Source organism: Perognathus longimembris, chromosome 21, assembly GCF_023159225.1.
Source record: "Perognathus longimembris pacificus isolate PPM17 chromosome 21, ASM2315922v1, whole genome shotgun sequence".
In the NCBI taxonomy this organism is placed as follows: domain Eukaryota; kingdom Metazoa; phylum Chordata; class Mammalia; order Rodentia; family Heteromyidae; genus Perognathus; species Perognathus longimembris.
Genome location: NC_063181.1, coordinates 32,547,973 through 32,575,801, shown reverse-complemented (window position 1 = coordinate 32,575,801; position 27,829 = coordinate 32,547,973). Strand labels below are relative to the sequence as shown.

The following is a 27,829-nucleotide window of genomic DNA, read 5'->3' as shown; positions in this document are numbered from 1 at the left end:
TAGAAAGTTTATATATTTATAGAGAGATTATATATGATATATCATATGGATATTTTATATGACATAAAATCTGTGTGTATATGTACACACTAAAATATATAGAGATGTGTTTACATACATATATGTAAATATATAAATACACATATGTATATGTTCACACATACACACGTTTTATACACACACACACGTAAACACATATGTATATATTTGTTTTTTGCCAGTCCTGGGGCTTGAGCTCAGTGCCTGGGCACTGTCCCTGAACTTTTGTGCTCAAGGACAGCACACAAGTGTATATTACATAAGTAATTATATATATGTACATATATATGTACTTATGTAATTTAATATATGTGTATAACATACACACATATATTATGTGTAATATTTATGCAAATACACAGAGAGAGAAACTTGAGCGTCTGTGGATCTGCATATCTGGGGGATATCTAGGAATGGAGTGCACTGGGGCCTTTGGAACTAATCCTTTACAGGCATCAAGAGATTTTTCTGTATTTGGTCTTTCATAAACATAATGTATTAGATAAAATAATTTTAAAATATAATATTTTTCCATTGTTAGTAGAGTTATAAAACTGTATTAAAATATGTTATTAAGGTGTCACTACTTTTAAACAGTGTGCTTATTGTTTTTCCACAGTGAGTAATGTTATTGAAATCTTTCATGCCAACATCAAATTAGGGCAGAGTGAGAGAGAGGCATCCAATCAGGTTTTGTCTTGTACTTACTTGTATGTCTCAGGAACTATGGAGGTGTCAAGGAGTTCAGCACGTGTAACTTGGAAGAGTTCAAATACTTGGCATCGCAGAACCTTTTGCCGTGTCTTGAGAAACACCTTGCTGAACGTCAGAGTCCAGATGCGAGTGGACAATGTGGCAATGGGGTGTTGGATGGCAATGAGCAATGTGACTGCGGCCCAGTGACGGTTGGTGGAAAGCATCTCCATTTTGTATGTGTGTACAGCGCTAAGAAAAGAAGTGGAAACTTTATCTTGTTTTACTAAGATAGATTTGGAAATCACATGCTGCTAATCTATAAATCAACCTTAGGTGGTGCTTTTTTTGTTTTTTGTTTTTTGGCCAGTGCTGGGGCTTGAACTCACGGCCTGGCCACTGTCCCTGAACTTTTATGCTCAAGGCTAGTACTCTAGCCATAGTTGAACTTCTGGCTTTTTGGTGGTTAATTGGAAATAAAAGTCTCTTGGACTTTTCTGCCCTAGGCTGGCATTGAACTGAAATCCTCACAACCAGCCTCTTGAGTAGCTAGAATTACATGAACTATTGGTGCCTGGATAGTTTTGTAAGTTGGGTCTTTAAATAATGCATGCGTCTTTAAATAATGCTTGTTTTTAAATATTGCTTTATAGCATTATTTATTGTGTATATCAGCTAAAACTTAATGAGCACCAAGACTGTCTTAAATTGTCAAAGCAATACACTCTTTATAACAAATAATAACAAAACCACACAAAGCACTAGAAGGCAAAAGACTGGATCCAAGAGAATAGCTAAGCACTCTGTTGGCAGTACAATATATCACTTATAAAAAAATATAAAACTATGAACTAAGATAAAAAACAATAAGGATAAAGAGAAATATCATGATATCAGCAAGATGGCCAGGTGGACTTGCTTAAAGTTTGTTACCTCCTAAAAAAGGGTTAAGGAAAGTGAGTCAACAACATTTCCACTGGAGTTACCCAAGGACATTACCAGAATGCAGTAAGGAAGAGCCAGACCTTGTGGAGCACAGACATTCAAGTCACCGAATTCTGAATCCAGAAGGAATCACCTGCCTCTGCTATATTGCACTCCTAAGGAGAGCCCATTCAGAGCCAGGAGTAACTTCTTGCAGGAAAAAGATATGACGGAGGCTTCCAATGGCTCTAATGACACAACACCGCAGTATTTGAAACTGAGTAATTCTGTAATCCTCACAGTCCACGAACCAAGCTATCCCCAATTGAGCTGCGATTTCCCTGTTCCACCTTGGAACTAGAGCTAGTGTGTGCACTCTCCATCTCTTCTTACACGGTCCCACCATCACTGAACCACACACGCCGACAGTTGTATGATGTTGCTCAGTCAGCTGCTATAGCTGCCGGCCCTGTGGAACCAAATTACTTAAAAAGCGTTCACCTTGGGGCTGGGAATATGGCCTAGTGGCAAAAGCGCTTGTCTCATATACGTGAAGCCCTGGGTTCGATTCCCCAGCACCACATATATAGAAAATGGCCAGAAGTGGCACTGTGGCTCAAGTGGCAGAGTGCTAGCCTTGAGTGGGAAGAAGCCAGGGACAGTGCTCAGGCCCTGAGTCCAAGGTCCAGGACTGGCAAAAAAAAAAAAAAGAAAAAGAAAAAAAAAAGCGTTCACCTTTCCCATACCATATGATTCTTTGCCCAGCCACTTGCACTTCAAAGCCGAGGCCCAGCTGACCTGACATGACATCTTTCCCTACAGATACTTTTCTGGATACCCAGAAAGCCCAGCATCTTTGTGTCTGGACTCGTTTTCCAGAGTCTGATTGGCTTGCCATCTCCCCGAGTAATGGAACTGTGATGCCACCAGTGTCTGTTCTACAGCTACATCTCACCATGCCTGCATACCACTGCATCACTCAGCTTCACAGCGCCGAGATCATTGCTTATTTATTTTATCATTTCTTAGTCTAAGTGTCTACATAATGCTGCTCTTGGTGCCCTGTTGGCTCATAGATCTGAATTATAGCTATGGCCTTCTTCCTGAGGCCAAAGCCATTGAAATAGTCTTTCTTTGCCAGAGGCATTCCAAGCCACAGTTAAATCCCTAATATACACCGAAATACTAAGGAGTGCTCCAGGGTTCAATTCTAGCCTAGCTGGGAGACCTACAATGCCCAGGCCTCAGTGATTAATGTCTGGTACCTGTGCCATAGATGCTACAGTAGGTCAGTGAGACATAGCCAAGATTCTGAGATCCATAAACACTGTTAACGTTTGTGCCATGGAACACATATGCCAGGCTTTCTGTGGGAGGGGCCAACTTGATATGAACAGGGAGCCTACACTCCAGTTGCCTTACTATGGACAAAATGAAAATATGAGGATTTCTAACAACTTCACATCAAAAACCCTATCAACGTACCCTGCCACCATTACTCTTATAGACTCCCACAGCAGAGGCCACGGAAGCACCCACAGACCTCCACCAACACCGACCACATCTAAACCAACAGCTGCACAAAGCACAGTACTGCTTCTGTTCAGAAGCAGAGCCAACTCATTCTTTGCAACGAGCATCCTAAGACCAACATATGCTTAAGAGTATTTCCTTGTGGCAACTGTGGAGGAGACAACGGTTTCACAAGATATGCAGATAGCAAGACAAGTTTACAAGGGACAGAAAAAAAAGAAAGCCTCATACCACCAAATGAGAAGTCTATATTGAGTGGCGTCCAAGAAGGAAATTTATGAGTTGTCTAAAAAAGAATATGAATTGGTGACCACAAGGACACTTCTTAAATATTTTTTACAGTGCATTCTAATCTAAAAAAAGAATTTATTGTTATTATAAAGGTGATGTACAGAGGGGCTACAGTTACACAACTCAAGCAGAGTACATTTCTTTTTGGACAATATTACCTCTTTCCTCTCTCTCAGTTTTTCCCTCCTGTTCCGCCTGTAAGTTGTATAGTTCATTTTCAACATAGTGTCCAGTGAGTACCACGGTTGCATTTGTTCACCCTTTGTCCAGGACACTTCTTGATTAAAACAAAAACGAATACAGAAAATTCATTTAAAGCAGAAAAATAAATAATGATATGACTGATACATTCACTACAGATAGATATCATCAACAAGCAGAAGTATTAGAGCTGAAGAGTTTAATGCATGGCATAGAAATGCAATTGAAAGCTTTAATAGAAGAGTGGAATAAGGAGTCCTGGAGCTTGAAGGCAAGTCCTTTGGGAAAAAGGAAAGAGAGTGATGAAGGGTACTGTGCTTCTGTGACTCCACTAAGTATATGCATATTATAGGATTTCTCAAAGGAAAAGGGATGCAAAGGTCATAGAAAGCATAAGAATTGGTGAATTCTCCCCAAGTTCCAGAAGAATTATGGAACCCAGATCCACGATAATTGACTTCCCTCAACACTGTGAGGTCTTGAAACAGTTTACACCAAATGTGCACCTTACCTGGGTACATTATCACTGAAATGTTAAAAAGGAAAGGCAAAAATAATTTAAAAGCAGTAAAAGGAAAACTCTACGTGACAAGGAGAAAAACCGTTATTCTTCACACAGTCACAGAAAGCAATTTTTTAAAGAAAAAGAAGCCAGCTGGGTGCTCACACCTATTAACTACTCAGAAGGCTGAGACCTGAAGATTAAGGTTTAAAGCCATCACAGACAGGAAAATATGTGAGACCCTTATCTCCATTTAATCATCAAAAAAGTCAGAACTGGAGCTGTGGCTCAAGTGGTAGAATGGTAGCCTTTAGCAAAAACAAAAACACAAACAAAAAAAACCTATAACAGGGCTGGGGATATGGCCTAGTGGCAAGAGCGCTTGCCTCGTATACTTGAAGCCCTGGGTTTGATTCCCCAGCACCACATATACAGAAAATGGCCAGAAGTGGCGCTGTAACTCAAGTGGCAGAGTATTAGCCTTGAGCAAAAAGAAGCCAGGGACCGTGCTCAGACCCTGAGTCCAAGGCCCAGGACTGGCAAAAACAAAACAAAACAGAAAAAAAAACTATAACAAAAAAGCTCAGGGATAGTGCCCAGGGCCCAAGCTCTGAGTTTAAGCCCCAGGACTTAGATAGACAGACAGACAGACAGACAGACAGACAGACACACACACACACACACACACACACACATTCATCTGATATTTGACAAGAAAGCCAAAAATATATGTTGAAAAAAAACAGCCTATTTAACAAATGGTGTTTGGAAAACTAGATATCCATATACAAAAGACTGAAACTTGACCCCTGTTTGTCACCTTATATTAATACCAATTCAAAATGGATTGGAGTCCTCAGTGTAAGACTTGAAACTTTGAAACTACTACTGAAACGAGTAGGAAAACCACTAGATTTTATTGTCAGAGTCAGGAACTTCCTGTGTAGAATTCCAGGACCTCACCAAATAGGAGAAAGAACTGACAAATGAAAAACATTTTTACATTGTCATATAAAGTTAAAAATGTTTGTCTATTTGACAAAGTTTTCTCTGAAGAAATAAAAACACACATCCTCAAAAAATGTTTGTGTGTGATTGTTCAGCTGCTTTCTTCATGGTAGCTGAACAATCCATTCTATTATTATGTGAACAGATAAACAAATCATGGCATTTTAATATTTGGTGGAAAATAACTGTAATAAAATGAATGAAATTCAGGTAGCTATATCATCATGGGTAAATTTTTGAAAAAGATTATGCTGGGTGAAAGAATTTTCACAAGATTGTATAGCATGCTTTTGTTAATTTGAAATTTAAGAAAATAGAAATTAATCTTTAATAGTGGGCCAGTGGTTTGCTAAAGCAAGCAGTGGAAGTGATTTGTATCTTGGTTGTAGTGATACATGGATGGATATAGTTTGTCATTGTTAAATTTGCTGAAGAATGCTATGTTTTGGTTGTGCTGGGTGAATAATTCCTGGAGTGCCTAGATTTACAGATACTTTATTGCTTACTTAAATATTTGCTGATATAATTTATGCTGCTACACATATGAATAATATACATATATACACACACATACATACACATAATTTTAACTATAGGCCTGTTTGGATATTTAGGAGGGCAAGGAACAAGAGAGAAAAAGAAAAGTGTAAGGTGAATAATTTCAAAATATGTCACAACTACCTATGAAGATAGTATAAGGCTTCTAAATTGAAACCTGGTGATCAGTGGGGAGTTGGGAGGTATAGGGACAAAGAAAGCAACAGAGTTATTGCAATATACTATATTCATGTCCAAATTGCCATGCTGGATGAACCCATTTGCTATAATTAATACTCACTAAATAAATGATAAGAAAATAAAACAGGCTCAGTTGGGGCAGTGGTATTATCAGGAGCTGGGACAAGGTGAACGAAAAAGGTCAAAGAAGTTTATTTTCATATTTGAAAATAGAAAAATTAAACTTGTTAAAATTGTTTTAGAAAAGATGAAGTAAAAGAGAGGGCTACATGGATGAAGTCAATTAGCTATATTGTGTGCATGTATTCAATATCATAAAGAACCCCACCCTCTTGTTCAGCTAGCGTGAGCTAATAGAAAATCATACAAAAATGGAAGGATAATTAAAGTTCAAGTTTGTTAGTAATTACACAGCAGTTTATGTATCTCAAATGTAGAAAAGTTAATTAGTTCTACTTATCACCTTTAACTGGTGTATGAAGGAGAAATGAACTGCTGAAAGAGACACTGATTTCTGCAAATCTCATATCAAGTGGGATTGTTAAAACTATGAAGGGAAGAGAAAGCTTAGACTTTTGAAGTGTGTCTTGCACCTTCGTTTGATGGCATTTAATCAGGTGTGATTAAATAACATTTATTTTCAGAACTGTTCACATACAAGCTGCTGTAATCCTGAAACTTGTACCTTAAAACCTACAGCAAAATGTGGCTCTGGAGAATGCTGCACGCAAGATTGCAAGGTAAGAGCCAATGTATAGGGATTACAATGGGTTATTCTTCTACAGTGGGGCCGTCCCAGTTGGCTCCAGTCAGCCCATCTTTCTTTCCTATGTTTTTATGAGCATAACGTCTGATGTTTCTTCTCTTTCGACTACACCATGACAAACCTTCCTGTTTGTCTCCCAAACATCTCTAGGGCCAACAAATCCCTGCAGTGATTTTTTTTCCCCTTATAGTTATACGATCTAACTGTGTAACTCACAGGAGGTTTGACAGCCTTTTGGCAAAGTCTAATTTGTTGCAGATATTCATTTCCTCTGTATAAACACTACTTAAAGAAATCACAGCTAATAGATTGGCTGTATAAGATCCTAAACAAAGTAAACCACAAATACTCTTCAATTTTAGGAAGAATATGCTTTCAAAATTAAATTATCATAAGATTCAAAAGCAATTTCAACAAACTTATTCTCAAGAAAATAATGTTTAAGTGAGCCTTCCATTACTTATTCAAAGTTAACTATATTGCTCTGATTTTGATCCTTTTAAATTTTTGATGCTTGTTTTATGGCCTGTCATAATGACTGGATAATATTAGTTAGACAAGTTTTAATATGTATTCATTTGGTACTTGTTATGATCTGATTTCGTTTGGTAGTACTAAAGTTTTAACTCAGGGACTTATGCTTGCTAAGCAGGCTTTGTGCCACTTGAGCCACATTTTTATCACAAAGTCAAATTTTAATGTATGCAATAATAGCTAATAACTTTCTTCTTGTTGTACCTGCATATATTAGAAAAGGAAAAGAACAAGATGTCCAAAATAAGTAGATGAAAAGAAATAAAAAATATTGAGGACATGAATGAAATGGAGACTATAGAACAATACAAACTCAAATTATTTGTTCTTTGATAAGATTAAACCAGATTGACAACCCCCTTAACCAAACTAGCCAAAAGAAAGACAGAAATTCAAATTAATAAAAATCATAGATAAAGAGAGCACTATTACACAAATATCAATAAATCCAGAGAAAAATAAAAGAATATTTTGAAAATGTATGTTCTAATAAATTAGAAACCATAGAATGCAATGTATTCATATCTAGGCACATATGACCTAACTAAATTGAACTGAGTAGGGTGCAAACGATTTTAGCAGATCAATGATGATAATGGTATATGTCATTAGCAACAATAATGTCTGTAATAACAGTATTCTAATAAAAGAAAAGACTATAATTAAATGGATTCATTATAAAACATATTTTTGTTTTTATGATTCCATTTTATAATTTTTATTGACTTAGTTTTATACTATATATTAATTGCATAAGGTAATGAACTTTCTGTGTGTATGTGATAGTGGAAATCAAATTAGGGACTCACTCACTACCCCTTATGCCATTCTCCTACCTCTGTCCCTTAGTAGCTGGGATTACAAGTGTGCACCATCATACTCAAATCAGTATGATCTCGAAAGAAGAAGGGAAACTTCCCCCTGAAAAGGAGACTTTTCTCTAAAGTCAGTAGTTTTCTATGCCTGAATGGAATAATGACACAGTATAAAGAAAAGTATAGATCAATTTCTTTTTTGAGTATACATGCCAAAATTCTCAATAAAACACTCATAAGCCAAGTTCTACAACACAATAAAGAGATCATATACCATAATGAAATTGTTTCATTCCAGGGTTGTGAAGATTGCTTAACATGTGTAACTCAATAAATGTATTAGAGCTTATAAATAGCATCAAAGGTAAAAAGCACATGATCATCTGTTTAGATTCAGAAAAAGACTTTGAAAAACATAACATCCCTGTATGATTAAAAAAAAAAAGCCCTGAAAAACTCAGGAATAAGAAAAATATTCCACAACACAATTAAGGCTATTTATGACAGATCATCAATGATGTATTAAATCAGAAAAAACTGAAAATATTTCTTTTAAAGCCAGGGATGAGACAACAGTTGGTTGTGCAGCCTCTGTATTCTTATTCAAAACAGCGCTTGAATTCTTAGCCAGAGCAATAGGATGAAAAAAAGAAATAAAATGTATACCAATTGGAAAGGAAGTTGGCTTATCCTTATTTGAAGACAAAATGATCTGATACTCAGACGACTATAAAGACCTTCTTAAAAGATAAAAAGCACTAGTAATAAACCTGAGAAGTTTAAGACCTCTACATATACACATGAACACAAAAGTTTGGTATACGCAGGAGAGAATTCCAGTGGTGTAACTCCTTTGAAAAACCTGCTAGTAAAATGAATACCAAGAAGCTAGTGCTTAAGGGATAATGAAGTCAAAGGGAGGGAGGTGGATGAATGAAGAAAGGAAAGTGGCCAATGAAGTTATAATAGTCAATGTATAGACGTGAAAATAGAATGAGGAAAATTGTAGGTATGAGTGGAGTTGGGAGAGATGGGGCAGAATGAAGAAAGGGGTAATGTTAGTCGAGATGCATTTTACTCATAAACTGACATGTTGAAATGTAACACCTTTGCATAAGACCATACAGTTATAAGAAAAAACATAATACAGATGAAATTGAAGACAATGAAATTATAAAAAATTAAAATTAAAGATTTCTAGAAGATGGAAAGACCTCTCATTTTTATGGATTGGCAAAATTAATATGAAAATGGCTATATTACTGAAAGCCATCAATAGATACATTGCAATCCTTATTAAATATCCAATGCTATTTATTCTTCACAGAAATGGAAAACAAAATCCTAAAATTCATATAGACTTGACAGATCCTCTGTTACCTCAGAGCAATTTTGGAAGTAGTACCGTGTCTCACTTCAGTAGTGCAAACTGACAGTAACAAAAGCAACATGAAACTAGCAGAAAAGTAGACTTGAAGCTGATGGAACAGAATATCTAGTTAACCTAATGAGGAGAGTATGAGTGATGAGGAAAAGATCAGGGATGAGAGAATAGGAGAATAAATATGGTCAATTGTAGACAGTAATTATAATTAGAAGAGGCTCTAGAAAGGGGATAACACTGAATACTGAAAGGCTGGGGTGGTACGGACATGATGTATTTGGAGAAAAGAAAGGAGAGAAGCAGAGAAGTAAATGGCAAGGGTCAATGATCTATACTTAAAATCAAGAGCTAAACTGTACTCGGCTTACATCAGGTATACAGTGCAAGAAAACTATATAAGTAAAAGAAAACCAACACAGTAATGAATAAAGATGAATATAATAATCTTTGGATATGTATATGGAAGTTCTGTCTTGCTCAGAAGTCAGCAGAGAGAGCCAGGAGGCAAACTCTGCTGACTAAATAATTCACAGAGCTACTATCAAACGTTTATGACGCCCCTAACTCTCTGCTGGCTGCATGGGACTGTCTGATTGTGCCCTGTTTATCTCTGACAGGGAAGTTGGGCAGAAGGCAATCTATGACTTTCACTGCTTCTTCCCTGCTAGGCAAATTTATATGCAGTTTTCTGGCTCCTAGTTATTTCTTTGGGTATTTTTCTTCTTCATTTCTTTCTTTGGGTATTTTTGACTCCTCTCTTTCTCACTTTAGGGCCTGATATTTCATATGAGATCAGATTGTTCTTATTCATGTTATAAAAATGACAGCTGTTTCTACTTTGCCTTTGTCTATGTATAAATTCTTTAACTCTTCTGTCTTTTATGGTAGTCTGCTTATCTTTAAGTTTCCAGCCTCTCTCAAAATGGCTCAATTTTTTTAATGCACCAAAAATTCAGTCACCTAAATCTCTATGTAATACTTGATAGGTGACACAATTTTGTTGTCTTGTTGTTCCTAGCAACTTAGGAAAAATATAGATGAAAAGTTATACATTAAGGAGGAAAAATGCAGCACAGTTAATAATTAATCTTTTATTATATTCTGTTGCTCTCTTAGCTACAATCAGTTAATATGCTTTGTCGGAAATCAGTTGACCCAGAGTGCGATTTCGATGAGTTTTGTAATGGGAACCAGTCAGACTGTGTGCCTGACACGTTTGTGCGCAATGGACAATACTGTGCTAATGATAAAGCCTACTGCTATAATGGAGCTTGTCGAAGTTTTGATGAACAGTGTAAAAGATTACTTGGAGAAGGTAATAAACATAATTTTCTTTTCCCTAAAAGCTGTTTGCCCCAAATTCTACAATTTATAGGGTAAAAGTACCAACTCATTGTGAAGGACTAATTAATGGCTTGCCTAATTTATATTAGTGTTGAAGGAAACCAACTGTGGCTCAAGTGGTAGAGCTATAAGACTTGAGCAACAAAGCTCAGGGATAATGCCCAGGCCCTGAGTTCAAGCCCTAGGACTGGCACACACCACAATCCCTCCAAACTAAAGCAAAACAACAACAAACCAATCCCTAAATGTGAATATGAATATATATGCAAATATATACATACATCTATACACAGACAGATGTGTATATATATGCATATGTGTATAATTGTTTAAAAAATAGACCACTAAAGGAAAGCTTTTTCAGAAACATTTTTGTTGTAATATCTAAAGGCATGATAGAAAAATGACAAGTAAGAGAGCCTTAAGATGTCCTTGATTCTTAAAGAGTGGGCATTTTTTGATTCAGTTTCTATTGTAGGGTCTTCTTATCATCATCAAAGTGGAAAAAATTGTTGTTTCTAGCTTGCTAGTTTTCTTAGTCCCTTTGAAAATATTCAGCTACAAAGTTGAGATTTTTTAGATTCTCACCTCTAGTTATTCTTTGTTGCAATATCTCCTGTTTGAGATTGTTATACAAAAAGTGAGAACAGAAATAGTTTTAGATATCTAAATCTAAGAAACTAATAGATGAATTGCTCCATAGGTCCACTGCCTGGATGGCAAACTGATAACAAAACAATGATAAAATTCATAATTTCAGAGAAAGCTTTCTTATGTTTCTGTGGGATAATTTTTGTTTATAGTTGTAGGCTGTCACTTAAGTTAAATTTCCACTGATAACTATCTATACTAAAATGTTAGCTAACTATTAGGGCATTTAATTGGTAGTTTCCTTGAGGGACCAGGAGAAAAGAGTAATAGGCCTAGGAATTTGAGAAAGAGAAGAAAGGAAATAGCATAATAGATGACAGTGTAGAAGCATGACAAAGATGTTGGTAGTGCAAGGAGGGTAAGGTTCAGAGTGGTTTCTTTTCTCATTTTGTTAGAAAAGCTTTGAAGAATGTATTGGTGGCGGGTGGTTCTGAAGACTTAGGATAGCAGTGTTCACAACTGGATCTCGAGTATTTGCTGGTTTTCCTCCCTTGAGCCCTTAAGTACTTCTTAGATCCAGAAGTTCCCGGTAATGCCGGCGGCCCTTCTAAAGCTGTCGGGGTGTAATGGCCCTCAGGAGCTAGCAAGCTAAAAATTAGGATACAAGTAAAAAGCCATAGCCAAAATTCTATTATGTGTGGGCTTGAGATGTACTGAGATCAATAAAGCGTCATTGTAGAAAGAGTCCACGAGCTTTGTGGAAGATCACCTCTATTGATTATCCCACCCCCCCCCCCACACCCCCACCCCTCCCGCACACCCAAGAATCGCCATCCCAGGAACAGTTCCAGACTACGGAGCCGTGAGAGGAGCGCCTCCATGTGAAAGTGCTTGGTGATTGAAAACCAAAGCCTCAAGGCTTCTGAATACCAGGATAAAGGATGTGCGGGCCAGGGGGACCGGCTCTGGAGCGCGGAGGAGTGGGAGGAGGGGACCCCAGGCGTGCGCAGCTGACCCTGGGCAGAGCGGGAGGTCCCCAGCTGCTCCGAGGGCGGGCACCGCGCTGGAGAAGGCGGCCCGGCGGGCGTGAGACTGGCCAGACGCACAGGGGGAAGGCCAGACTTCTCCTAAGCCGCTGCAGAGGAAAGCTATTTTCTTCTCTGCGTGGGACATTCAGCTGGGCTGGAAAAGTACAGTGAAAGAATCCATGCAAAGCACACGTGAGGGCTTGAAATACAACAGCAATGATTTTTTTACCCACGAAAGCTGGGGCAATTCAGGAACAGTGTACCTTGTAGATTCAGGCCTCATATCCGGGGGTGGCTTTGGATGTGAGGGTTCCCGTTGAGACGATACCCACGAGGAAACTGACACAGCAGTAGACTTCACTGTGAAAGACTTGCTACAAAAATCCCCCCCCCCCCCAATTTCCTGCTGTATTGGAAGCTGAAAAAGGAGGGAATTTCCAAATGTTTCATGACAACATCACTGGTGAATACATAGAATTGTTAACAAATAGAAAAAAATCACCATGAAATGGAGATGCAGGAACTGCCCACAAGAGTTTTCTACCTACTTTAGGGCAGATGGATAACAGTTGGATGGTAAAGGAGTTCCTGTCTGTAAAGAAGAAAACACGCAATCCTGTTGGCGGAAATAGCATTCTGAGGAAATAAAATGTTTACTACAGATGACCACCCTAAGTGGTTGAATTAGGCATTATATGGGTATTGCTCTCTTTCTCTCTCTCTCTCTCTCTCTCTCTCTCTCTCTCTCTCTCTCTCTCTCTCTCTCTCTCTCTTTTCTTTCTTTCTTTTTTTTTTGTGCCAGTCCTGAGGCTGGAACTCAGGACCTGAGCACTGTCCCTGGCTTCTTTTTGCTCAAGGCTAGCATAGTGCCACAATGCCACTTCCAGCTTTTTTTCTGTTTATGTGGTGCTGATGAATGGAACCCATGCTAGGCAAGCACTCTACCGCTAAGCCACATTCCCAGCCCCTGGGTATTGCTTTTTGTAAGCTGTCATGTTTATCTGTTTCTTAAAAAAAACAAATCCACTGTAATTTATTTTTTATTGGACAAGATGCATGAACCTATAATTAGTATCTGCATTGAATTAAAAGTAGTAAATAACTCGAGATTAGGTATTAATTTCATTCTCTAAACATAGAAGAGATGATATAAGATGGGATTGAAACATTAATATACCTACTAGGGAAATAAAAAATGATGTTCCTCTCAAAGTAGGTCAAGTTTGTGTATTGAAGTAGCTGAAGTTCCCCAAGCTAAATTTTATCCTAGGTAGCTTACTGTCAGCTATAGTTTGAGTTCAGGAAAACAAAGAAGAAATGGAGTGCATACTATTATCTTACTTCAGGGGGTTTAAGATGCAGCAAATAGGTGTTTAGGTCTATTTGTAGCATGTTTCGCTTGAAAGCTTGCTGAAGTGAGACTAGCTCCTCTGGTCCACTTTGGGATGGAGTGGATTGAGACATTTATGAGCAAGTTGCTTTTTTGGACTGCCACTAATTCTTTGTACTGAGCTAGACAAATGCTTCTTCTCCTATTCAGTTGCCTCATTACTTTAATCTGGGAAGACTGGAGCAACATATCTAAACAAATGAAAAGCCACCATCCCAATCTGCTTGAGTGGACAGAATAGCAGTCAGTCATGTCAATAAAAAGAAAACAATTACCTCCTCATGTCATGTGGTAAAAGCATTTAACATGCAGGACAATTAAAGAATTGTGAATTCCACAAGGGAAAAGTGCCTTGGCATTTATAAAGGCAGATTTTTGAGACTAAAAGAAGAAGGGTATAAACTATAAAATTTCAAGGCCTGAAAGAAAAACTGTCAATCTAAGTTACTGTAGCCAGTAAAGCTATCTGTCATAACTGAGGAGGTATAAAAACAAATGAAAAAATAAAATTTAAAAAGTAAAACAACTTACAAGCACTAAACAAGTCCTGCCGAAGATATTTCAAGGAATCTTAAACACACAGGAGGAAGATGAATACAACAATGAAAATAAGGCAAAGAAAAAAATCTTACTAAATGGCGTTGCCTATCAAAAAATTTACATTTGTCTCTTATAGCTTTAACTATATGTTTAATTAGTGGATTATCAAATGATGTAGTGTGGTTATTTTCTGGTCTTGTTTGAAGTGCTAAAATTATAACTAAATAACCTAAAATTAGAGTAAAAAATACTCAAATTCTATAGAGCCAATAAAATGGTCAAAGTTACTATATAAATTCAATTAAAATATTTAATACATGATCAAGTATCCTAGACAATACAAAGTACAAAGAATTCCCTCTAACTTGATTAATAAAAGAAAAAGTAATAGAACAAAATGTCCCCTCTTACCTTTGCTTGGCTCAGCATTTCAGATTATCTTTAGGAAGGCTTGAATTCAGGGCCTGGGCACTGCCCCGAGCTCTTTTGCACACAGCTAGTGTGCCACAGCTCCTGGTTTGGCTTTTTGGTGGTTAATAAAAGATAAAAATCTCAAGGCCTTTTGTCACCAGGGCTGGCTTTAAACCACAATCCTCAGATCTCAGCCTCTGGAGTAGCCAAGGTTATAGGCATATACCATAGGCACCCAGCTAAAGCAATGGATTTTAAAATTCAGTCTCTTTTGCTTAGCAATGGTTAGGATGCTAAGAAATACAAGGATAAGAACCATAGAAGGAAATGTTATTACACTAGATAGGGAGCTAAGACAGAGAGAACAATTTAGGAGAAACAGAGGGCTGCAGCTGCCAGTTTCCTTAAAATATAAACACAACTTAACTTGTGTTTGATACAGAACAAAGCATACCAATCTTAGATTCAGGACCTCTCTGAAAATTAGCTTTCTCCCTTGTAACTTAGTTAGGGATCACATTATTCTTCATAGGCTGGCTCAATAATTTTCTGATATAATTTGAATTCTGCAATACATATATAATGTATTGTTTTTGTTATCCTTGTTTTCAGAAGCTAAAGGCGCTACCTTTGCTTGTTATGAAGAAATGAATTCCAGAGGAGATAGATTTGGAAACTGTGGCACTTCATTCTGTTCTTTTGAGTACGTAGTTAGAAATCATAATTGTTTGAAATGTGGGTTACATATTTCTAAAATCCTGGAATATTATATTCTGTTAATAGTAAACATGGTATATTTCCCCAGGTTTTCTTTTATTACAGGATTTGAGCAGAACAGTACTATTCTCAATACGTTCATTGTCTATAGTGGTAAAGCAAGAAAGACCATAGAAATAGCTGTATGGTTGTGATGAGCTAGGCATTATGTTAGATCTCTTACACGTGCTATATGTATTTATGATATATATTTCAAATATATTTGTGCATATATATTTTGTGTGTATGTAGTAAGAATTGTCTCATTGATGTTTAATGGTTATTTGTTTGAATTTCAGTAGCTAGCATACAGGGCAGAAGGAGATGTCAAATTCTAGAAGTCATTCATTCCTTACTTGCTAAGTCACCTTACACAACAAAAAGAAAATATTTTATTGAGAGAGAAAATAACAGAAACCTATATTTAAATTTGTGAAACATTCTTTTGAACTCACTCTCCACTACATAAACTAAAAATAAACTATATTTGCACATTAGGTGGGGAACTAAGACTATGAAAGTTCACAATATAGAGGAATGAGAACTGCTAAGTGTCATAGTAATGCAGTCAATGCTGTTATGTTATTGCAGTAAAGGGTAAGACATTTTTCCTTTGCTTTCAGCAATTTGTTATGTGGAAAATTAGTTTGTTTATGGCCATACAAGAAGTTACTAAGCCGAGAAAATTACTCCGTGGTTTATACACATGTGCGAGAAGATATCTGTGTGTCTGTGTTTAAAACCTCTCCACAGCAACCAAACCTCATCATAAGAATTTCTTCACCTGATCTCAGAGATGATACGTTTGTAGACGATGGCTCCATGTGTGGACCTGAAATGGTAAATAGAATTGCAAAAATCATGTTTAAAAATTACTTTTTATGAGTATAGTCATTTTGACAATGTATCAATCAGTTGATTTCCCTCAACTTTTATTGTCACAAAATACACATAACGCATATTCCCTACCTTACAATACAATTCAGTGGTGCTAAACAGATCCACAATGCACACCCACCACCTCCTCACCACCATGTGCCTCAGTAATTCTCCACATCTTGTCAAACTGAATCTCTTTCCACGAGATGTTGCATTTCCCTGATGGCTAAGGGTGTTGAACATTTCCTCATCTTGTTATTATTGGCCATTTGCCCTTTTTAATTTGAAAAATGTCTACAGTTCCTTGCCCTTTCTGTACTTAGTTCTTTTCCCTTTCATTGTTTAATGTTGTTTAATTCTTTCATATATTCTGGCTATAAATTCCCTGTTGCACAAATACCTGGCAGATTGTCTCTTCACTCTGTTCATTTCTTTTTCTGTGCATAACTTTTATATTTTAGGCAATTCCATTGACCAGTTCTTGATATTACTTCCTGAGGTAGTGGAGTTCTATGTCTATACTTAACGTGTTTCCCTCTTGGAGTTCAAAGGTTTCAGCTCTTACTCGAAGACCTAGGGTCCTTTTTTTTTTTTTTTGGCCAGTCCTGGGCCTTGGACTCAGGGCCTGAGCACTGTCCCTGGCTTCTTTTTGCTCAAGGCTAGCACTCTGCCACTTGAGCCACAGCACCACTTCTGGCTGTTTTCTGTATATGTGGTGCTGGGGAATTGAACCCAGGGCCTCATGTATATAAGACAAGCACTCTTGCCACTAGGCCATACCCCCAGCCCCCTAGGGTCTATTTTGAGATGGTTTTTGTGTATGGTGAGGCATAGAGATCTAGTTTCAGTCATCTCCATGTAGGTTTTCCAGCATCACTTGTTAAAGAGGCTATTTTTTTTTTCAAATGTATGTTCTTGTTACCCTTGTTAAGAGTTAGATAATGGTGTCTGAATAGGCGTTTTTCTAGTTATTCTATTCCATTGTTCTTTGTGTCTGTTTTGTTCTATACCATGCCGTTTTTGTTACAGTGGCTCTGCAGTATCATTTGAAGTCTGGTATTGTGATACTTCCATCACAGCTCTTTATGCTCTTATTGCTTTGGGGTTAGTTGGGGTCTTTTGTGCCTCCAGAAGAGTTTTAGGATTGTTTATTCTATTTCTATAAAAATGGAATTAGTAGGCTGGGAATATGGCAAGAGTGCCTATACATGAAGCCCTGGGTTTGATTCCTCAGCACCACATATATAGAAAAGGCCAGAAGTGGCGCTGTGGCTCAAGTGGTAGAGTGCTAGCCTTGAGCAAAAAGAAGCCAGCGACAGTGCTCAGGCTCTGAGTTCAAGCCCCAGGACTGGCAAAAAAAAAAGAAAAATTAGTAATTAGTAACTTTTTTTACTTTTTCACAACAAAATTTAATATAAATTCAAGTGAAAGACTGAAATATATGTAGAAAAATCAGAGTAAAATTTTGAATTAAGAGTATGGAACAGAATATGGTATTTTAATATATCTTTAAGTTGTTTTCTTAGTTTGTAAAAATTAGCCTACATTAGTTATGCAAGGGGGTTCTCAAATGCATTTTTAGTTTCTTTCACACTTCTTATATTTTAAATATACTTGTATTTTAGTCTCCATTTGATTTTTTTATTGTGTTAGCATGAACTGTACGAAGAGGTTTCACTGTGGTATTTACAACATGTATATAATATAATTTGAGAAAATTACTATATATACAGTATATATACTCTATATATGGTATATATACTACATATGGTATATATACACATATATAATGCGTATATATGTGTGTATATACGTACACTGTTTCTTAATCACCTTCTCTCTCCTATGTCCTTTTTAACAGTCTTAAGGTATATCTATTTTTAGCTTTTTGATGAAAACTCCATACTGATTCCCATACCATGACACAATATTACAATCCCACCATTGTTTGTTGTTGTCTTTCTCTTTGTTTCTGTTTTACTCCTCCCTCCCCCCCCACCCCCCACCTCCTCTGTGCCAGTCCTGGGGCTTGGATTCAGGGCCTGAGCTTTTTGTGCTCAAGGCTAGCACCTTACACTTAAGCCACAGCTCCATTTACAGGTTTTGTTTTTGTTTTTGCGGGGGTGGCTAATTGGAGAAAAGACTTTCTCCTATTCTGGGGTTACATAATGGGAAGAAAGCCACCAAGCTTACCTTGTTTGTAAAGATGGGATATCATTAACTTTTGCTTGGGCTAGTCTTGAACCATATCTCTCTGGAGTTCTGTCTCCCATGTAGCTTGGATTATAGGGATGAACCACCATAATCAGCATAAATTTGATTTTAGAAGTTGAATCTCCTTAGGTAGTTCAGTAAGGCCTTGAAAACTGTTTGCAAACAAACAAACAAACAAAACAAATCAAAGCTGTTCAACACTCATTTAGCCTATTGTTGGGGCTATTAGGTTGTTAAAGCTGCTCAAAATACTTTGGCTTTTTCGTACTGCCTGGACTTGCTACAAACTGTGATCCTCAGAGCTTAGCCTCCTGAGTAGCTAGGATTATGGGCATGAGCCACTGAATGACAGCTCAACTTATTTCATGATGCAGAACTACATTGATAAAATACTTTAGGTGAAAACAATTATATCCAGGATGATTTCAAATTTCCATGTGGAATGGAAATAGACTAGCATGAATTCCAAAATGTTAATAGTCATTATCTGTTTGTTGTGAGATATATGGGTTTCATTTTCTCCTGTGCTGCTTTTCTATTTTTCTAATTTTTTCCACATTCATATGACTATTGGGAAAGGAACTAAATAAATCCAGGGTGAGGTAGTGTATGAGTCCATGTCAACTCAACTTTTATAAGCACAATATTATCTTTCAATAATTTTTATGCAGAGTACTTGATGTTCTGAAATATGTAATAAGTCATGTACCCCCATTAATGGATACTTTTTTAGATAAGATATAAAGCTCTCATATGATGATAGTTCTGAATGAGATTTGTGGTCAAGCACTCTTGTTTGTTTAGGCAATCGTATTTTTGTATTACTGTTTCAGTTTAAAAGCCAAACTTTGAGTGACTTTTACTTTCTTTTTCTTTTTCTTTTTTGGCCAGTCCTGGGCCTTGAAGTCAGGGCTTGAGCACTGTCCCTGACTTCTTTTTCTCAAGGCCAGCACTCTACAACTTGAGCCACAGCGCCACTTCTGGCTATTTTCTATATATGTGGTGCTGAGGAATCGAACCCAGGCCTTCATGTATGTAAGGCAAGCACTCTTGCCACTAGGCCATATTCCCAGCCCCTAGTGACTTTTACTTTCTGTAATGGATTAAATATATTTTGAGTTGGCAAGGGAATGATTTAATTCAGTTGAATGGTATCATCAGAATATCCTGCTATATTATTATAATGTTATAGTTATATATATGGCATCTGTAAGAATAAAACAAGAGTATTAGTAATCAATATTTTATAAAATAATTATGCAATATTTCTAGAAACTTCTAAGTTTTAATAAGTCAATAGTCTTATAACTTTTTAATGTTCTAATTGATCTTGTTAAGTATGTCCATGAGGTAATACTAAAGTTAAATTAGCATATATTGTTTTGAGAAATAGCCCAGCTTGTGCATGCTAAACATAATGACATTTTTATAATAGTGCATGGGAAAAAATGAATGTCAGTCACCTGTTGTCCATTTCAAAATGCTGGAATATGGACATACTCTGAGGCCCTTCTCTCCTTTGTGATATGACCACCATTATTTCAAACCTGTATTCCGACACCTGATTCCTTTGTCTATGTGCTATCATGATGACCCAAAGCTAAAATCCCAAATAGGAAACTTTTAAAAATACAGAATTACCTGATACGTCTCTCTCTCTCTCTCTCTCTCTCTCTCTCTCTCTCTCTCTCTCTCTCCTTTTTCATCTTCCGGTTTTAAGACTTCCCCCGCCAACTTTGAGTTCTCAACCTTGCTATTCCTGGTAATGCCCTGAGCCTCCCTCTTGCTGTTGGTAATAATGGTTTCTGGTGGAGTGTAGGTCTCCACATAGGCAGAGCACTTCTTTCTGGGCTCTTCAGATAATTTGTGTGAGACCATAAGATTCATCAGCTGATTTTTCCAATGACTTATCTTTCCAAAGGGGTTTCTACTTCTAGACTTAAGAGTATAAAACTACCAGTTCCTTACATAACGATGATCTCTTTACAATCGGAAGATATATTTCTTATCTCAGGGTAATCACAAATTATTTTATCATTGTATTCTCATGGATTTTGATGCCAATTCTGGATAATATGAATTCTGGGATTCTTTCTCTTAAAATTCTTACATGCTATCTCTGCAATCAATCTTAATGTTTAGCTGACTCTATTTCTGATTTCTTTCTGCTTTGGCTTAGTATTGTGACAGAATGGCGTGTAGAGAGCGGCGATTTATTATGGACTATGAAAAGTGTAATGCTACTAGAGATTGCAATGACCATGGGGTAAGTCACAATACTGTTCATTTGAACAGTACTTTTAACATTTTATTGAACAATTGGGAGATTTTAAAAATATTTGCATTTTAGTTACTGTTACACTTTGTGGTACCATTTAACAACCTATAATGTAAAGGGAAAACATTTCAAATGCTACAGATGTGTAAAGTATTTGCTATATACAGGGTGGGGTGGGTATGCTATAAGGACAGTTGGCTTTGTGTTACCATCATGAAAGGAAAATGTTTCTACTTTTACATAGAGAAGGCAATATTATAAAAAAAAGTAATGAGTGTGTTAGTCTTTTTAGTTTATTTGGAGTCTGAATTGTCTTGGAAAATGAGTAGGGATTGGGGCAGATTATTGGTAATTGAAAGGTATTTGAATTTGGCTGTAGTCAGAATTGGAGTGGATTTGGCAATAGAAACTTTGTAAAGTATGGAACTCTCACGTAGAAACTGAGTGAGTTTGTCTAACAATCTCTAAAATGGCATGCTTTGTGGGAAAGCACAAACTCTAACTACCCATAAGAAACCCTCTGTCTATGAAAACTGAAGGATTGGCTCCCACCCTGTTGTCCAAGGCACATACAGGCACCCAGTGAAAGAAACCCCTGCTTTGATGTGCAAGCAGGACAATTCATAGAAGTCCAGCTGTAAACAGTCCATTGTGGGTCCAGCCCAAAGCTCCCAACTTCCTAGATCTAAGGGCTTTTCCATTAACCTCTGCCTCCTTGCTCAGACCCCAAATAAGGCTGATCTCAAATTCACCCCCTTGCACAACCTCCAGTCCCTCGGGAAGGTCTGTGTCCCTCGCTAGCAGTAAACAGCCCTCGCCTGTTGACCGTCTGTACTATTCCTTTTCCGGTCTCTTCCACATTCCTAATACAAACTATTCTGCTTTTTGTATTATAGCAGTGCAACAACTTTGACCACTGCCACTGTGATGAAGGATTTGGCCCTCCAGAGTGCAAACCAGCGAGAGGGGGGTTTGGAAGTATCGATGATGGTCACGGTTTCAGAACTAAATTTGGTTAGTGTCGTTAAAATTGTATTGGTTAAACATGGCATGCAAGAAAATGAACTGTAGGTTGAGACTATATTGAAAAGCAACTCTTGATCACAAAAGTTACTTTATTTATGAGGTTAAAATCTAAACACCTGGCCATATTGGTTTGTATTGTCAAAGAAAGAGTATACCTGTTGTATGGCAAGAAAATGAAGAAGCCACATTTTGAGAGGTTGAATCTTGGAGTCATTATTAAAAGGCTGGTAACTGCATGGTAGACTCCTGTCTCAAAGACCTGAACAGAGCTTGCACCAAGCTTTTGAAAGACAACAACCATTTGCTTGGGGTGGAGACCAAGCCTTAAAAATGCAGACCTTACATGGTACTCAAGCACAGCTCAGGTACCAGCAGAACTTTTCCACCTAGGGAAGATAGGCCTCAACCTTCCAAATAAGGGGTACTGAGAGGCTACTCAGAAGCAGGTGATTCAAGCCATTTAGGGAGGCAATCAAGGCAGAATCAGACCATTCTCTCTGCAAAGCTTTCCTAAGGCTATGACATCTGCACTTCTCTGAAGCAGAGCGCTCCCAGCTCACCTGGAGCTGGGCACCTGCATTCAATGAATTGCCTCTCTCACCTCTAGGCTTTTTAGCACTGGGTGCAGAACTCCCTCCACCCAGAAGCACCAGGATGGCTGCAAAAAGTTAATTAGATTCACCCTCCTTACTTCATACACAGTATCAGGCAATTTTAAAAGTAGAAATTTCATTACATATAATTTGAGTAGTTAATTTAATTGTTGACTTGGAATTGTCTCACATATTCCTAGTGCAAAATAGCATCAGTAATCATTGTTATATCCATGGCCTTGAAATCTTCCAGGCTTCATGGTTGTTTTGGAGCTGTTAGCTAACCTCTGAAAATTTCCCCTTTGCATCCTACCCTTGCTGCTCCTGAGTAGTATCTTGAGCTGGGAGACGCCCTGGTTCTCTAACGTATTGAGCCTATTCAAAATAGGTGGGAAGGAGTAGTGTACTGGTGGATCATGCCTATTTTCCTAGCTACTCAGGAGGCTGAGATCTGAGGATTGCAGTTTGAAGGGTAGGAAAGCCCTTGAGATTCTTATCTCCAAGTCAGCTCAATAAGGCTGGAAAAGGAACTGATTGAGCTCTAGCCTCAAGTAAAGAAGCTCAGAGACAGTGCCTGATGAGTAAGTAAGTAAATAGAAAATGTGGCTCGTGCACATTGCCCATTTCCTTTTGAGGTCTTTCCAAATAAACAGCTATGGAAATCTTCAATAGACTTCTTTGCAATTAGATGGTCATATTGACCAGCTTCTTAGAATTTTTCAGTGGTAGTAATAAGGATTGAACTCAGGATCTTGTGCTTGCTAGGCGGTTGCTCTAACATTTGAGCCACACTTCTGGCTCTTTATTTTTGAAGTGGGGATCTTGCTTTATTGCCCAGGCTATCCTGGGCTGCGAGCCTCCGGACCTATACTTTGCCCTTCATCCTGCCGCCGGGATAGCAGGCACACTGCTTTCCTCAGCCACTTCTTTCTGTTTCATCTCCAATGATGTATCTCTTAATGCTTTCAGCCTTTAAGAAACTCTGCATATGTTTTGTAAAATGGCTTCCCCTAGAGTTTGCTGGAAAGGAAACCTGCCACATTCTTCAGGCAGAAGGGAGTTTATTGGGGAGAGAGCAAACTGCCGGTCCACACAAGATGGAGAGGTGGGGAGACAAAGGGGCAGGAAGAAGAGAAAAGGAGAGAAAGAGAGTGAGGACTTGAGTTGAGCCAGATTATATAGGGAAAGGTGGGAGGCACAGTGGATAAGGAAGTGATCTCACCGCCTGGGTTCCCTCTCACTGTCAGAGGGAGGCTTGACCAGCTCAGGATGTGACCTCAGAGGATGCAGAAGTGACCTCAGAGTCTGAGGTTCTTTGCTGACTCAGTCAGGAGATTGTCAGTCAGGTGATTACTGGTTTCAGGCAGGTAAAGAAGTGGGAGGGGCTGACCTAACCCACTCTTTCCTCCCTTCCGACCTCCCTCCCCCCTTCCTTCTTCCTTTCTTTTGCATTTTAGATTACAGGGTGCCTAGTGTGCATATCAGTTGGGCTCAGTGCGATTTCACAGAAATGCATACTGTGAACTGAGCAAATCTGTCCTCCTTTTATCTACTCTCCAGGGCTCCATGCCACTTCCCCCTCAATTAACCTGTACTTTGTGTTCATGTGGATGTGTCTTACAGTCTACATACGATGCTTAACATGTACCTTTCTCTGAGTGGCTTTAGTTTGCTTAACATAATTTTTAGCTTCCTTATAGACCACCTAACTATTTTGAAGAAACAAAAAAATTTTTAAGCCTTTTATTTTTTTAAAAATAATAATTACTTATTTATTGTCACAGTGATGTACAGAGGGGTTACAGTTTCATACGTTAGGCCATGGTACATTTCTGGTACTATTACCTCCTCCCGCATTCCCCCTCCCCCTCCCCTTCTCCCATGAGTTGTTCAGTTGGTTTACAATGGTTTTGCAAGGATTGCTTTTGGAGTTGTTTGTCTTTTTATCCTTTGTCTCTCTATTTTGATATTCCCTTTCCCTTCCCTAGTTATAATACCAGTATATACAGTATCCAGGGTACCCAGATGAGATGCAGTGATACCACAGGGACAACCACAGGAAGGGGATACAAGAGGATCATCAAGAAAAGAAGCTACGTTTTCACATGCATGTTGAAAGTAATTACAACAGTGATATAGCAGTCGTTTCCATAACATGGAGTTCGTTTCACTTAGCATCATCTTATGCATTCATAAGGGCATAGCTATTGGGCTCCTGTGATCCTCTGCTGTGACTAGCCTAAACCTGTGCTAATTATTCCCTATGAGGGAAACCATAGAGTCCATGTTTCTTTGGGTCTGGCTCACTTCACTTAGTATAAGTTCTTCCAAGTTCTTCCATTTCCTTACGAATGGGGCAATGTCATTCTTTCTGATAGAGGCATTAAATTCCATTGTGTATATGTACCAAATTTTCCTGATCCATTCGTCTACTGAGGAGCATCTAGGTTGGTTCCATATTTTAGTTATGACAAATTATGCTGTGATGAACATTGTTGTGCTGGTGGCTTTAGTGTGTTCTTGTTTGTAGTCTTTTGGGTAGATGCCCAAAAGTGGGGCTGCTGGGTCATAGGGGAGTTCTATGTTTAGCCTTCTGAGGAATCTCCATACTGCTTTCCAGAATGGCTGAACCAGTTTACATTCCCACCAACAGTGAAGTAGGGTTCCCTTTGACCACATCCCCCCCAACATTTGTTATTGTTAGTTTTCTTGATAAAGGACATTCTTACTGGGGTGATGTGGAATCTCAATGTTGTTTTGATTTGCATTTCTTTTATGGCCAGTGATGTAGAGCACTTTTTCATATGTCTCTTGGCCATTCTCATTTCCTCATCAGAAAAATCTCCTTTTAAGTCTTTAGCCCACTTTTTGAAGGGGCTGTTGGTTCTTTGAGGTTTTGTTTTGGAGGAATTTAATTTTTTTAGTTCTGCATGTTATAGATATGAGGCCTTTGTCCATTGTAAGGCCAGTAAAGATCTTTTCCCAATCTGTGGGCTTTCTATTTATCTTGCAAGCTATGTCCTTTGCCCTGCAGAAGCTCTGTAGCTTGATGCAGTCCCATTTGTCCAACCTTTCTTTGATTTGTTGCAATTCTGGGCCTTTATTAAGGAAGTTTCAACCTGTGTCAAGGAGCCCAAGTGTTTCTCCTATTCCTTCTTGTAGTATCTTCAGGGTACCTGTTTTTATTTCAAGGTCTTTGATCCATCTGGAATTGATTTTGGTGTGGGGTGATATATAAGGATCTAGTTTTAATTTGTTGTAGGTGTTGAACCAGTTTTGCCAGCACCATTTGTTAAAGAGGCTATCTTTCTTCCATCCTATTTTTTAGCTCCTTTATCAAAGATTAAGTAGGCATAGTTTTGCAGGTTCATTTCTGGGTCTTCAATTCTGTTCCATTGGTCTTCAGGCCTGTTCCTGTGCCAATACCAAGCTGTTTTTATTACTATTGCTTTGTAATACAGCTTGAAGTTTGGTATTGTAATTCCTCCAGCACTATTCTTTCTGCTGCTTAGGATTGTTTTTGCTATTAAAGGTATTTTATTGTTCCATATGAATTTCTGGATTGCTTCCTATATTTCATTAAAAAATGGTATTGGGATTAATGGGTATTGCATTGAATTTGTACATAGCCTTTGGCAATATTGCCATTTTGACAATATTAATCTCCCAATCCAGGAGCATGAGAGGTTTTTATCATTTCCTAGTTTTGCCTTAATTTCGTTTTCATGTTTTTAAAGTTCTCATTGTAGAAGTCTTTCACTTCTTTGGTTAAGGGTATTCTTAGGTATTTTATGTTTTTGGAGGCTATTGCAAAAGTAGTTTCTTTCCTGACTTCAGCCTTGGTTTTTGAGTCATTGGCATATAGAAAAGCCATTGATTTTTGAGGGTTTATTTTATATCCTGCTACTTTGCCAAAGTTTTAGATCCGCTCTAGTAGCTTGGGAGTAGAGTCTATGGGGTTCTTTAGGTTTAGGATCATGTCATCTGTGAAGAGAGAAAGTTTAGCTTCATCTTTTCCTATTTGGATCCCCTTTATGTTTTCTTCTTGCCTAATTGCTCTGGCTAGGAATTCTAGTACTATATTGAAGAGGAGAGAAGAGAGCAGACATCCCTGTCCTGATTTTAAAGGGAATGGCTTTAGCTTTCCACCGTTTAGAATTATGCTTGCTGTTGGTTTGTCATAGACCGCCTTTATTATATTCAAGAATGTTCTCTGGAATCCCAGTTTTTCCAAGGCTTTTATCATAAATGGGTGCTGGATTTTATCGAACGCCTTTTCCACATCTAGGGATATAACAATGTGATTCTTTGCCTTAGTCCAGTTGATGTGGTGGATTACATTAATTGACTTACGTGTATTGAACCCACTTTGCATCCCTAGGATGAATCCAGTTTGATCATGGTGTATGATTTTTTGTGATGACTTGTTGAAGTCCGTTTGCCAGAATTTTGTTAAGGAGCTTTGCATCGATGTTCATCAAGGAGATGGGTCTATAAGTTCTCTTTCCTTGAGGTGTCCCTATCTGGTTTGGGGATTGGTGTTATGTTAGTGTCGTAGAATGTGTTTGGTAGTGAGCTTTTAACTAGCCTTGAGCCAAAGAAGCTCAGGGACAGCACCCAGGACTGAGTTCAAACGTAAAGACTGGTGTGTGTGGGTGGGTGGGGGGGGGGGGTAGAATGAGCTTGTCTAACAATGAAAGTAGTTTTATGGCAACCTAGTAATAGAGCACACTATCTTTGCTGTCATCAATTGTGTTCATCTTGTATAAGCACATGGAAGCCATATCTTTCTATTTTATAAAGTTAAAACAGACATCTTTTTGAGTGTTTCTTCACATACTGAGGAAACAAGAAGTGATTAAAGCATTTGATAGGAAGCCTTCTCTAGCACGTCCATGAAGGACATGCCTTCAGGTTAAGAGAGTCAGGTGTGCATCCCACGTTGCAGGAAACATCTTCCCTCTCCTATGTCTATAGACTAAATGGAGTTGCAAAAGTTTGTACTGGAGTTAAATATGCAGGTAGATGAGCAAAAGTCTACTTTGTATTTGCTCACAATATCAGGAATCTTTCTCATTTTGTAAGGGAATAATCTTTTTTTCATTATCCTAAAACATGGTCCTTATTTCTGTCTGAGACCTCACCAGAAACCTCTTTACTGTGCTCATATTCTACTAATATTATTTTCCTGATTCTTTATGTATTCTAGATGTTGGCAGTCTACCCAGCTCCATCCCCCCCCCACCTTTTTATTCTCAGCTCTTACCAGAAGCACTCTTACAACATCCACATTTCTTCATTTCTATCAATGGTCCCTTGATGGGAATCTGGGCCATTTTCAGAATGAACCT

General features: G+C 38.0%; 1 protein-coding gene across 1 annotated transcript in view; it reads left to right on the top strand.

The window, feature by feature from the left end:
* LOC125339387 (disintegrin and metalloproteinase domain-containing protein 5-like) overlaps window positions 1-27,829 on the top strand; it is a 51,043-nt gene that overhangs the window by 16,183 nt on the left and 7,031 nt on the right. Inside the window, exons 13-20 of the mRNA XM_048330525.1 lie at window positions 761-944; window positions 3,019-3,246; window positions 6,574-6,669; window positions 10,545-10,743; window positions 12,275-12,449; window positions 16,112-16,328; window positions 20,761-20,847; window positions 21,756-21,873. Coding sequence (XP_048186482.1) covers window positions 761-944; window positions 3,019-3,246; window positions 6,574-6,669; window positions 10,545-10,743; window positions 12,275-12,449; window positions 16,112-16,328; window positions 20,761-20,847; window positions 21,756-21,873 — 1,304 coding nt within the window. The remainder of the gene's footprint in view (window positions 1-760; window positions 945-3,018; window positions 3,247-6,573; window positions 6,670-10,544; window positions 10,744-12,274; window positions 12,450-16,111; window positions 16,329-20,760; window positions 20,848-21,755; window positions 21,874-27,829) is intronic.